Below are 13,707 nucleotides of genomic sequence, written 5' to 3'. Positions count from 1 at the left end.
GCTTTATGTTTTTATTAATGCCATCGCGAGAAATTATTTTAAAATCTCATTTAAAATTGGAAATATTTTTTTCCAGGAGGTATAATGATAGGGAGTACAGACAGGGAGACTGACTCATATAGCAGCTGCCTCACCCACTAGCTGGGCAGCCACTTGGAAGGGCGTGAAGCTCCCTGTTATACAGGATTTTGTCAGTAAACCTGAGATGCCATGCCATGCTCAGAGGGCTGTTTAGAGGAATTGGACAATGTATATAAAACAGAGCAGCATGTGCAACCACAGCCCTGACTAAACTTGCTCCTTTCCTCTCTCCCTGCCTGCCTTCCAACTTGAGCCCCTTGCTCTTACCTTGGCAATGGTCATCCTGTCCCTATTGTTGACATGAGGGGATGTGGCACACTGGGTAAGGGTGTGGTAACTGGGATTGGTGAAGTAGTGGCTGTTGGGATTTCCACCATTGCTGTGGGGCAGGGTTTCTGCAAGAAGAGAAAGAAATGGTAAAGATGGAAGGCTCCCTTGCATCTGTGGGAGAAAAGATAACCAAAATGACAGAGCAAATGTTTGGACTGCTTCCATATCGCAAGCTGGGCAGCATCCCCTCCTGCCCAGCCCACTCAGCAAGGCTCCTAGACGGAGCAGGCATCTGCCCTTCTACCTGTCTCTGTGCACAAAGTGTGAAAGCATCCAGAGACAGCTGCTTTTAGCTCTGGGGCTAGTAAGAGCTAGGACAGCATAATTTGAAGCTACTTCTGCTCCAACTGTCCTCTTTTAATTTTTAAACACTTGATTTTTTAAAATTGGGGTATTACGGTTAGAATTCATTGTGATGTACATGCATCTAACATAAGTTGGTCAACTTCATTAAACACTTGATATTTTGATATAATCATTCTGTACTGAAAATGTACTACTATGTAAGTCAGGTACTTTACATATTCCCCCAGAATCATATTTATAAATATGTAACCAGCCTGAAATCCTTCATTAATTAATTGCTCCAAAATTAATAAGGATTTTACATTTTCAAATTCCTCAGTTTAAACGGTTACTTCTTTTGATGGTTGAATGGGTCAATTATATATATATGTATTCATTCCTTCATGGGGATTTGTGACAGAAAGGAAGATTTAGAAGAGCTTTCTAAAGCACTGCCTTGATTACTGATGATACCAAACAATGGTTTCAGATACAACTTGGTTTTTTGTTGTTGTTGTTTTCAGTTAATGGCTCGTGTGGACTCAGAGAGACTGGAAGTCACTGTAGAAAAGACTGAAGGCCAGAGACACAAGACCTGGTCCACTTCCCTGAGCTGCTCCATGACCTTGGTAAACTTGGCTCCTGACTCCTTCTCTCCCTTCTCACATGTGACAAGAGCTTGGGACTAGGTGCCCAGCAAAGCCTCAATTCCCTAAATCCAAAGTAACCACACAACGAGCCCAATTTAAAAAGCCTCATAGAAAATGATGGGGTGGTAGTTTTACTGCTATTGAAATGTAAAACACATCTCTAGCAATTTACACCTGTTTTGAACATGCAGTCCTCCTAGGGAGAATGGACAGAAACAATGGACAACCAAACACCCAGTTTCAAAGACCCAGGACAGAAGCCTAACTTTGCAAGGAATGAAAGGCCTCTCATGACTCCAGTCTTGCCTGAAATGGTGTAGTCTGCATTGATGACCCGCATGGCAGGAGTGTAGGTCACCGCTGGCATGCTTGACTCCTTCCCCTTCTGCTTGTGTCTATAAATAACGAACAACGCCAGTAGGAAGAGAACAACGAGGACAAGAATGATGATGCCCGCAATGGCCCCGATCTGGTAGGAGTCAGCAGGGAGGGCAGTGCTGGTTCGGCTTAGACTGTTCAAATTCCCAACGATTATAACACCAGCTAGGGAAAAACAGAAAAAAAGAATCGGATAAAGAGGACCATGTGCAGGATAAGTGCTTGATTTCTATTTACAAAAATCTCCTACTGTGCTAATGCCTGGATATTTTCAGTTCATGAAATGTTAATTTGGAAACTTCTGGAAAGAGAGCAGGAAAAGAAAAACATTCTTCACTTTCAGATGTTGTTGGTTTGTCTGTTCCCAGAGAAGGTCTGCTCTAAGCCTCAAAGAGACAGGAGTTGAACCCAAAGATTCAGCAGTAGGGTTTGGGAGCTTCTTACATATTTCAAATTTAAACCTTAAACTGGTGATTAATTTGGAACAATAATTTATCTAATTGTTGCTTTGTTTTACTTATTATTCGTTATGGACCTTATACAGAGATAAATTACAAATGTCCAACTCTCTAACTTAATATTACATTTATCCTTGGTGTTTCCAAGAGTAATTTTCTTTCCAAGCTAGCATAACTCCATTATAAATCTAGTCCAAGACCTAATTCCAGAGCCTTTTACCTTAGAAGAGATCCCATTCTGTGAAAAGTTATTTTCTATGACATTAAGATTTCTCCTGATAAAACCTGATAACATCACACTATAACATCACCCTTACTCATTAAACTCAAAATTCAGTTTTACTTAGTTCTTCTATCAAGTGAGAAAGCTTAGGGTTCCAATTTGAGAGTCGAGAAATTGAACATCTGAAAAAGTGACTCAGATGTTAGGAACTTTCCCTTTAGCTCCAAGGCTGCAGTTTCATCATCTAAAATGAGAAAAGTGGCCTTTTGTGTAGCTGCTTTCTGCTTAGATAAATGCTCCTGTGACTTTATGATTCTTAACACTAGAAGAACCTCCGATAAACTATTTTCCCTGAAACATAGAGATCTAAGGTTATTCTAGTGAGATTACAGTGCATTTATAATCATGATATGATAATGAGATATAACATCCAGCTGTGATTACAATCAAAGATAAACTGTGAACATGTATGTTATTTTATGAAAGAAATTAAAATTTTCAAATATGAGAACTTATATGGTCTGCAGAACTTCATTTGTCATAGGTCCATGTTTGTGGCCTTTCACCACCCACCTGCTTATTGCCACCAGACAGCACTGTGTGCAGTAGGAGCAGAGGCCTCCTAGAAGGCAGCTCCAGAACCATCAGAAGCTCCTTCTCAGAGGCCCCATCCACCCCAGAGTAAGAACTGCCCGGGTGAGACTATGTATATCAGAAATGTTCCCAGGTGACTACGATACACATCCTAGCTAAAAACCAGACACAAGTTTCTTAAAGTGTTCAACATATGCCTACAGTGACTTGGTCATTCCACTCCTAGCTATTCATCCAAGAGAAATGAAGTTCCATACAAAGGCTGGTACGCTGTTGTTCACAGTAACTTTATCTGTAATAGCCCCCTAAACTGGAAGCAATCCAAATGTCTACCTACAGGTGAATGGTCACCAAATTTCATTGTTGTCTATCCACACAATGAAATGCTACTCGGCAACAAAAAGAATGGAACTATTGAGAATAAAATAACATGGTTTATTTAAAAATAGTTATGCTGACAAACATAGAGGACAGTATGATTCCACTTATATAAAATTCTAGAAAATGAAAACTCATTTATAATAACAGAAAGTAGATTAGTGATTGCCTGGGACCCAAGAACTAGTGGCAGGAAGGGGCACAAGGAAACTTATTGAGCTATGGAACTTGTCATTATTATGATGATGGTTTCATGAGTATAAACATATTCTAGATTTTGTCAAATTGTATGCTTTACATAGGTGTGTCTTTTCATATATTAGTTATACCTCAATAAAACTGAAAAAAAAATCATAGCCCCGATAGAATGTTTGTAGAATAACAGAACCTGGCATCAAAACTGGAACATTTTCTACATACTAGTTATGTGTCCTTGGGGAAATTACTCAACCCCTTTAAGATTTAGTTTCTTAATCTGTAGGACACCAACAATACAGCATCCATCCTAGTGAGTAAATACATAGTCAGTGAGGATTACACTGGATCATAAGTGAAAATACCTGCCATTGTGTGTGCCTGGTGGTCATGCAATACGAGGTTGCAGTTATTATGTACTAGTATCCTTACCTTGATCACATCGTGCCCCTTTCCATCCTGGGCTGCAGTAACAGGTCCCAGTGATGTGGTCGCAGGTGGAGTTGTTCATACAGTCACATATCTGGCGACAGCCATAGCCATAGGTTCCTGCAGGGCACTCTGGAAAAGGAGATAAAATCAGTGTGGCTCCCCAGTCTTGGGGATCTGAAGCAAGACTGTCTCTTACTGAATGTCCCTGCATATTAGGAGGTAAGTCCTTTCAGCAAGCTCCTGTTCAGGCAGACTTGTAATGCTCAGGGTGTCCCAGAGCTGGACAGCAGACCCTGAGTCTTGGTGGGTCTCACAGCTCAGGCTGCACAGGGCTAGAGATTGAATTACTCAAAATTACAACTCCTGTCACTTCCGGCTGCTGTACACACATACTTCCCTGATGCATATAGAAAGAGTCTGTGAAACTCCCATGAAACAGATAAACGTAATCATAAAGAGGAATTTGAGATGACTCTAGCAGGCAGAATTATGGCTGGAAGGGGCCTAGACTGAGAAGCCAACTAGAGAAGCTTCCTTAAGAACACCTGTATTTTATTGGAGATTTAAGGATCCTTCTAAATACACATACTCACTTGGATCAGAGGGAGTAGAAGTAGGGGAGGACAGTTTTGTTAATTTTCTTGGTAAGAACTTCATTTGTCAAAGAATGGTTCAGACTTTGGCTCTGCAAGTTGCAGTCAGACTAAAATAGTAAGATTCTTATGATGTATATAATAAGAATTATTATATACATGAATTTCAAAGAATAGCATAGGTAAGTCAAACCTAAAAATCTTCATGACAAAATACTGGTGTTTTTCATAGAGTGAGCAGCAGGGGGCAATGTGTTATTATTCGCTGAGGGCTCTACAAACACTGGGATTCTGTTTACAAATGAGCACTGGGACAAGTCTTCAAAAATACAGACATTTAAATTTGATGTTCACAGTCATCGTGGAAGCATTTAGAGGCTTTTATTTAATAAGACCTTAATTAATCAGTCATCTGGCATTCAAGTGGTGGTCAGTTTAGAGCCCATTCTGGTTTCCATGCCTATGTTTAAAAATTTACACATATACACACATACACAAAGAGGGGTATACATGCCACCATGTGACTCAGTATCTGCTTTATGATTAAATGAAACAGATACAAAACTAAAACTGGGCTCTCACTGTCTTGAGCTGAACCCTTATATCAATCCTGTAGCATTTGCTAGAGGGAAGGTGTGCAAAGATGAGCTGGGATTAAGCACAGGTGACTGAGACCACCTTGCTGCCCAGAGGATAGTAGGTGCTGGTGGAGTGGAGGGAAGCAATGCTTTATTGCCAAAGTCCTGCTCTGCTGATCCACCTCTCCAGGTCACACTGTCCCTATAACCATGTCTTCCTTGCTGTGCCCTTGCTAAGACTGTACTCTCTGGTGAGCAGGAATTCTCTTGCACCTCTTCCTACCTCTTAGGTCTTGTACTATATATGAGTGTGCCCCCTATAGTTCTCAGTCCTTATTTACTCATCTTAAATACCAAATGAAAGTTATAGAGCAAAGGAATGATAAGCTCATTTGAAATACTCAGTTCAAGGCTAAACCTGTGAGCAGATGCATAGCTGGGGGGTAAAAATGGAAAAACAAGGATAAGGAATTCCAATAGAATATGTTCTGAGTGGAATTTTTTAAAAATAAGGTAATATGTCACCTTGAAGGTTAAGACTATGATGAGAAGTTGTTAGTGGAAATAGTATAAAAGAACCATGTAGAAAAAGCAGTCAAAAGGGTGCAACATTTGCACAGCCTTGTTCCTGAACCAGCTCCTGGGGCTGGTACTGAGCCCTCAGTCCCGCTCCCCATCTAACACCCTCACCTCCAATTCCAGCCTGGCCTTGCCTCAGCCATGAAGCAAGCTTGACTGCCTCTGAGCAGCCACATTCCAAAAATAAAAGAGAGAGGAAGGGAGAGCCAGAAAGAATAGAATGGAAAATTTGAATTCTGTCCTCATCCTTGCAGTCACACCTCCTCCACCCAGAGTACTGAGTAATTTGCTCAGAAGAAGCATTTGCAGGGAAAGACAATAGCAAGGATCCCAGGGAGGAGAAGTCACCTGTGCTGGTAAGTAACCAGCCATCAGCTCAAACCACATAAAAATTGCAATAATTCTGCTCTTTAATATTTCCAAACATATAGGAAAATTGACTCCAAGGGAAAGAATTCCTGTCTAGTGACCTCATGCTCTCATACTCACTCTGCTCACAGTGCCTCCCCATGAATCCCGTGCGGCAGGTACACTGTCCAGAGATGTGGTCGCAGTCGGCTCCATTTTGACACTGGCATATCATTGCACAGTCCTTGCCATAAAACCCCAAAGGACATCCTGTGCAAGGAGGGAAGATAGCTGGGGTCTGAAGGCTGCTGAGGAAAAACCCAGCTCCTGCCTCCAACACAGTTGTGTTTAAACTTCAAGACTACTGAACCATTTGAGAATAAAGACAGTAGTGCATATGTCAGCTTGTCACAGGGCTTCTTAGAAGTTCTAAGAAGGGGTCTTGCAAGTAGGTTGTAATTCACAAACAGGAAGCAGAAGAGTTCCATACCTATCAGTGTGACTATCACTGGTACCCCTGAATGCAAGACTTGTGTTTTCTAATAGCATCCCTTGAAGCCTGTGCATCGAAGCTGTGGAGTATTCTACATACTAGCTATGTGACCTATGCCATTTCTTCTCATTCTTCACTCAACTACTTTTAATCCTGGTCTCAAATTCCATGGACTAAATTATTAATTATCATGTCACAATAATTAATCATATAATTATTTTAATTATATTAAAATTATCTCCATACTTTTACTTGTAGTACAGAAAGCCTCCAATTCTGCTACTAGTTTTGTCCACTGTATCAGTAATTAATTTAGACAATATTATCAACTTCACCAAAGAGGCGTGGTTGAATGCTTAACTTAAAAACAACTGTGTTTCACTGGTACCTTGAAAAAAGCAATAAGTCTTCACACTGCTCCCCAATTTCCAAGGCTTAGAACACCAGGATCCTTGGACTAAAGACACGCACAAGCTCTGTTGGCTCACATGGGCTGGCAGCTGCCCTGCAGGAGTGTTTGGGGGCTCTCTGACACACAAGATGCTTCAGTACAGGCTGATTCAATGGCTGTTTCCAAATGTTACATCTGCCTTTTATTTTCCTGTTTTCTTATGGTGAGACCTAATGAAAGCCTGACTTTCAAGAACAGAGACAGCACACAGATGCCAGCCTGTGAGACATTCCCCAGTGTCATGTGTTTATTTAGCACCTACTATGTACTAGATTCTTTTCACACATTCTCTCACTTAATGTTTACAGCAGCCCAGAAGTGCATGGATGATGTTCCCATCTTACAATAAGAACCAAGTCCCAAGTACTCTGTCACATAGGTAGCAAATGGCAGAACAGCAGGACCATGATACAAACACAGGGAGGTCTGTCTCTAGATCCTATGGGGCTCCCAATATATCATATTATGTCCACTTAAAAAGGTCCTCTGTTTGAAGCAGACCCCAATTTTTAGAATTATAAATTATAGCCTATAAGTACTTTAAGGAATTCAAAAATATAGATGTATAATCTCTGGAGAATATGTTTGGGACAACCTCTTTCCTTGCCATTTATCCCTTTCAAATCTTGGTTAAATGGCTACTCTCCCTTCTAGAAAATTTGAAAAGTCTTGCTTAGACTATTGTCTAATTATGTTCACTAATTAGTATTAAATAAGAATCGCCCAATTTCTGACTTTTCTTTCCTCCTCAGTTCATTGCTGGAGTTTTAAATCATATGTTATTAATAATAACTATAAAACTATAATTATAAGTAATAATATTCCTCTCTTGTCTCCTTCACTCTATTGAAAAAATGAGGTAAAAAATTTTTTTTCAAATGATTCTCAGCTATAGAACACTTTGTACAGAATAGTCTATTATGCTGTTATGGTGTTGATATGTGGTATCCCCCAAAAGTTCATGTGTAAGACAATGAAATTCAGAGGCAAAATGATTAGGTTATGAGTATTGTGACTAATCAGTGGATGAATCCACTGATATGGATTAATTGGATAGTAACTGTAGGCAGGTAGGGTGTAGATGGATCACTAGGACTGTGCCTTTGGGGCCTTTGTCCCTGGTGAGTGGAGCTCTCTCTGCTTCCTGGTGCCATGTCCTGAGTTGCTTTCCTCCACCATGCCCTTCTGCCATGATGTTTTCTGCTTTATCTCAGGCCCAGAGCTATGGAGTTGGCCAGCCATAGATTGAACCTCTGAAATTGTGAACCAAAATAAACATTTCTTTTTTAAGGTGTTCTTGTCAGGTATTTTGGTCCCAGTGTCACAAAGATCACTAAAATAGATGCTAAAAAGTCTCATGGAAGAAAAAATGGCTAAGACAGTATAGGACACAGAGGTGAAAAAGAACTAGAACAGTGTCCTCAAAACATGGTCCTGGAGTGACACTATCACCAGTCAGCAGACAGGCAAATTCTCAGATCCCAGCACAGACCTACTGAATCATTAACTCTGGAGGAGAGACCAGAATGCTATTTGCCCACTCCTCTGAGCAACTGTGAATCTCACTAAAGTTTAAGAACCACTGAATTCCCTCTTCTCCAATGGCACAAAGTAAATTAGGAAGTGAGGCTTGTTGTCTTCCCTACCTTTCCAACCTCTTATCACTTACCCTGGCATGCACTATTAGAATAAGTGATAGGGAATTTGCATGATATAAATAGGGTCTGGCTGAAGGAGAAAAGAGAAAGAAATTATATACCATTCCACATAGCATTATTCTACCTGATGTCCTGATATAACCTAGAGGCAGAATACTTGGAAAGTGGTATCTCTTAACTGCTTAGAGAAATTCAGATATCTAGAGGTCATTGGGAAGATGAAGTGCTCCAAGAAAAGACCCTTGGTGAGCTTAGGTGGTACAAAGGGTGAGGCTGTTTATTCCTGGATATGGCTCCCCTTAATGGGCCTCAGAAGGCTCATTGCTTACTCTGAGTGCAGTAGAGTCCCGTCCAGCCAGGAGTGCATTTACATTCCCCATCATAGGCACTGCAGAAAGCCCCGTTGTGGCAGTTGCAAGTGTGGATGCAGTTTGGGCCCCAGTGGGCAGGTGGACATGCTAAAACCATAAAAAGCATAGAGAGGCATGTTAGAGTTGAGACCAGCACCAAGCAGCAGGAATACCATTCACCCGTGCACAGTTCCTCACATGTGAAAATTAGAGGTATACAGAGGACTAAAATAACATGTTAAACCCACAATTTAGTTGTACATGGTGGCTCATCCTAGTAACTTGGGAGGCTGAGGCAGGAGGATCGAAAGTTTGAGATCAGCCTTAACAACTTAGCAAGACACTATCTCAAAATAAAAAATAAAAAGAGCTGTGGATGTGACTCAGTGGTAAAGCATACTGGGTTCAATCTCCAGTACTCCCCCCCCCAAAAAAAAAAAACCTCACAATTTAGTGAAGAAAGCCCAAATTCTGCACTAAAACTCAAGAGGCAATGCTGACTGCAACCATGACCATCATTCCTGACAGACACATTCATTCAAAACTACAGAGTAAGGAGATGGCAAGAATCATCTCGAATTTACAGATTTGGTTATTAAACAAACACACATTCCACTTCTATTATGTGGCAAGACTGTTCTGGGCACAGGGAGATAGCAGAGCACAAGACCAAGTCCAAGGCAAACCACCCTCTGGATGCTTATATTTGAGTAGAGGAGGCAGCAAACCAGCCCATCACTCAACCAACTGAAAAAACAATGATGGTAAGCGTCATGAAGGAAATAAAATCGCAAGGAGGACAAGAAGGTCGGGAGCTACTTCTTTAAAAGAAGCTTGTCCAAGGAGAGGCCATTCCAGCAGAGATCAGATGGGGAATGTTTGATTTGGAGACCCCAGGTCATGCAATGCATGTCTCTGACTTCGAAATCCTTCATTTGTCAGTGTGTTCCAGGGTTGTGGCTATAGGCTGGTTTTCCACCCTAAGGCTGCAATTAAACTCTTAACTGGAAGAAGCAGAAAATAATAACTCAGAATCATTAGGGGTCACTGCCAATGGAACAGCAATCAATAAGTCAGATAATGGAAGATCATGAGGTAAAATAATTTGATTTACACCCCCCCCCAGATTTTTATTCATACAAATGCTTCAGGAACATAATTTCTTACAAGGATTACATGTAATTTATATAGGGTTACCCCATAGGGAATATGGACCAATAAAAACAATAAATAATCTGAAGTAATTTTAAAAAATGAAAAAAACCTCCCATAATTGTGTAAATCATTTGTGTTCAAGAGTAAGGGAAAAAAAATAGCTGATGCTCAAGATCTAAAGTGAATACTAGAGTAGATTTTTGAGGACAACACTCCCATTTTTTTTTTTTTTTACAGAGGATTAGACTAAGGTCTAATAAAAGTTAACAGTGACTTATCCAAGGTCACACAGATTAATAATAATATCCACTATTTGTTTGGTTAATACAGTTCTTTTCTTGTAAGGCCATAGAAAAACTCAGGGTGGAAATGATTAAGCCTGTAGCTCATCTGACATTTGATGCAGCATTCTTTACCTGAAATAACTGATCCCTTAGATGATACTTAATACATTTTTGTAAACCCTTTTATGTTCATAATAGATTTTAAAAAATTTTAGTTGTAGTCAGACACAATACCTTTATTGTATTTACTTATTTTTATGTGGTGCTGAGGATCAAACCCAGCACCTTACATGTCCTGGGCAAGCGCTCTACAGCTGAGCCACAACCCCAGCCCCTCATAATAGATTTTTTTTTAAGGTAAACTACTTGCATTAGGCTTTACTCCCTATAGTGGTTATAATCAGAGAATGGGAATAAGAATCAGAATTTTTATATTTTAAAAAGTAAATGGAGAGAAAGGGCTTGAAAAAAAAATCATTTTACCAAGGACACCTGTCCCTTTAAATGCATCCCTTTAATTTTTCAAAGTCTCTGTTTTCACTGTGTGGACTTTTCTCTTTCTAGACAGGTTGAAAATCAGCCAAGAAGAAATATTAGATGGTTCCACAGAGTCCATAAGGGAATCAATGAAGTCAATGATCCCCATGAGAAGCAAAGGCTTTTGCCAAATAAATCAGCATCCTCTAGAGTGATTATGGGAACAGGAGACACGATTGTCTCCATTCATAGTGGTGTTCCCATTTTTGTTCCCTCTAGCACATTCCTCCTCCAAATGAGGAAGTGACCAACTTCCAAAATAAAGAGTACTCTAAATGGAGCACAGTATACCCATCATGCAATGGCAATGATATTGGGGCTTGTTTTTCTCCCTAACTGTGTCATTCAGTTTCAATATCTGTTCCTCTACCCGTCCCTGTGTCATTCTGAGTTGGATTCCTGCAACTGATGGTAGATTTTAAATGTTTATTTGAGTAGTATGCTGTTATTTCTGAAGTGCTCCCCCCACCACCAAACAGTGAAGCACACACCAAGGAGTTATATCTGATAACACTTCACCAAAGAGCTACAGTGGGCTCTGCCTCCTTACTCTTCAGAAATGGGAACAGCCTGCCCTACTCAGGGAAAAAACATTGAGAAGAAAATCTTCAGACAAAATATATTGCTCATCAATTAATATTTGCATATTATAACTATGGAGTCTGAAATAAGTAGCTAAAAAAACCACCATGTAAAATCAGTACCCAGCCATTGTTTGATTTGCTTTATGTGCATGGTGAGTGGGTTCAACGTAAACTGAGTATGTGCTATGAAATTTATAGTGAATGGAATCAGAGTACAGCTGCACATATGTTATCCTTGGTCAAAAGCTGAGAACTAAAAGTTGCACTCACCCTTTCAAAGCATTAACCATTTATGGTCAATGGCACATTTTCATGACATTGACGATCTAAAAGTCATCTACACAGTTCCTCCTAGGGTCACACAATCCCTGCCTGAAATACAGTGGTATGGAGTAGGGTAAGGGGGTAGGGGTAGCAAAGTTGAGCATATGAGCTGCAGTGAGGTGGGTGGTCTGCTCACGAGCCCAACAGGTTTCTAACGTTCACCTCATTTAAATTCTTCTTCATGTGTCCATAATTAACTCTCCATATAAAAACAAAATAAAGAGATAGACTTCTAAACATGCTTATTTTTTTAAAAAAAATCAATGGATGGTGAGTCATTGAAAAGCAAATAGGTAAATTATTATATATTTAGGTTTTCCCCAAGACATCATTTGGATGTAGATATAGAATCATTGCAGAGAATTCTTAATGGGAAGAAAGGAATTCAAAAACTAGAATGCATTTTATAACTGGTCACATATTTTTTCCTGATTGTACAAACACTCATAAGTAAATCCTAAGGCACCTGAAAACAAACAATGGGTAATCAGTTGTTCTCCAACAAGACTTACGTTGAGAGCAATCACTGCCAATCCAACCTGGGTAGCACTGACAAGACCTGTCAATGGGGTTGCAGGTACCGTTGTTGGTGCAAGTACAAATCCCTGCACAGTTCTTCCCAAATCTGCCACTGGGACACACTGTGAAAAAGCCACATGTTAGTAATTCACATCACAACCCATCTCACAGAATCCTAAGCCCCTTAAGGACAAGAAACGACTTCAAAGGTCACCAACCCAGCTGCCCATTTAGTAGCTGCCTCTACTAGCCAGCATCCCTCATCTTGAACGGGCTTGTTTTTACAAACACATGAGCCAAAGACTCTCATTAAGGCATCACGAACCAGGAGACCTCATCTCATTTCTAGAAATCTGATTTCATGGCTTCTCGCTCAGGGAGTCAACATCCTTCCTCGTATTGATTTTTCATGGGAGGGTGTTTCCAATTAAAACTGGAGAGTAACATCGTTCAGAGAATAAAGAGCTTTGGCTGGCATGGCAAGCCCATGTTTCCAAAGCTCCAAGGCATTTCAGAAGCTGCAGACACAGCATCCTAGAGGGCTTCAATGGCTGACAGCTGCAACGGTATCCTTCAGGAAGTCTGAGAACAGAGCATGGGGCTTGCTCAACTCCATGCATCTCTTTCCAAAACCTCCATGCCTCACCTTCATTGCAGAGGGCACCCGTGAAGCCAGGCAAACAGTCGCAGAGGCCTGTGATGTGGTGGCATGGCCCGCTACTGTGGACACACTGGGGACATGTCTGGCTGCAGCGATGCCCGTAAAAACCAGGGGAGCAGACTGAAAACACAATAGAAATAGTTACCTTTCTGAGATGCATTTACCTCATATTCTACATCAGAAGCTAGTTAAAGATTTTGAGGTTTAAAAACTTCAATGAAACAATAATACTGAGAATTTTCCAAGTATAAAACAAGAACAAGGACAAGAATGATGTAACTTTTGAGGAAGGAAAAGAAGCCACTAAACTGAATTGCTCCAGGGCAAGCGAATGGCTTAGTCCTTTTTATTTTTTTATTTATTTTCTATCATTAGTTCCAGGCCAGGCAGGGAGCAGGGACACAAATAATTTTTGTTGAACAAATAAAGAAATGAAAAAAATTAGATACTAGTAAGTTCTAAATAAGCTGCTGATCCTTTTATTCTTTAGGAATCAGTATTGGTAATACATAGATCTATAGACAAAATTAGATCTTTCCTCCTCAGAATGACCCAGGTCCATGATCGTACTGGAAATCAAGTAAGCAAA

General features: G+C 40.3%; 1 protein-coding gene across 1 annotated transcript in view; it reads right to left on the bottom strand.

The window, feature by feature from the left end:
* The window catches only part of MEGF10 (multiple EGF like domains 10), a 176,184-nt gene that overhangs the window by 11,222 nt on the left and 151,255 nt on the right, over positions 1–13,707 (bottom strand). Inside the window, exons 15-21 of the mRNA XM_081284962.1 lie at positions 13,104–13,238; positions 12,451–12,579; positions 9,034–9,162; positions 6,244–6,372; positions 4,005–4,133; positions 1,653–1,889; positions 349–476 (exon numbers count right to left, since the gene is read on the bottom strand). Of these exons, the coding sequence (XP_081141088.1) occupies positions 349–476; positions 1,653–1,889; positions 4,005–4,133; positions 6,244–6,372; positions 9,034–9,162; positions 12,451–12,579; positions 13,104–13,238 (1,016 nt within the window). The remainder of the gene's footprint in view (positions 1–348; positions 477–1,652; positions 1,890–4,004; positions 4,134–6,243; positions 6,373–9,033; positions 9,163–12,450; positions 12,580–13,103; positions 13,239–13,707) is intronic.

Source organism: Spermophilus citellus, assembly GCF_964194105.1.
Source record: "Spermophilus citellus genome assembly, chromosome: 1".
Lineage (NCBI taxonomy): Eukaryota > Metazoa > Chordata > Mammalia > Rodentia > Sciuridae > Spermophilus > Spermophilus citellus.
Note: the sequence above shows the minus strand (reverse complement) of the source record. Positions and strands in the feature narration are given on the sequence as shown.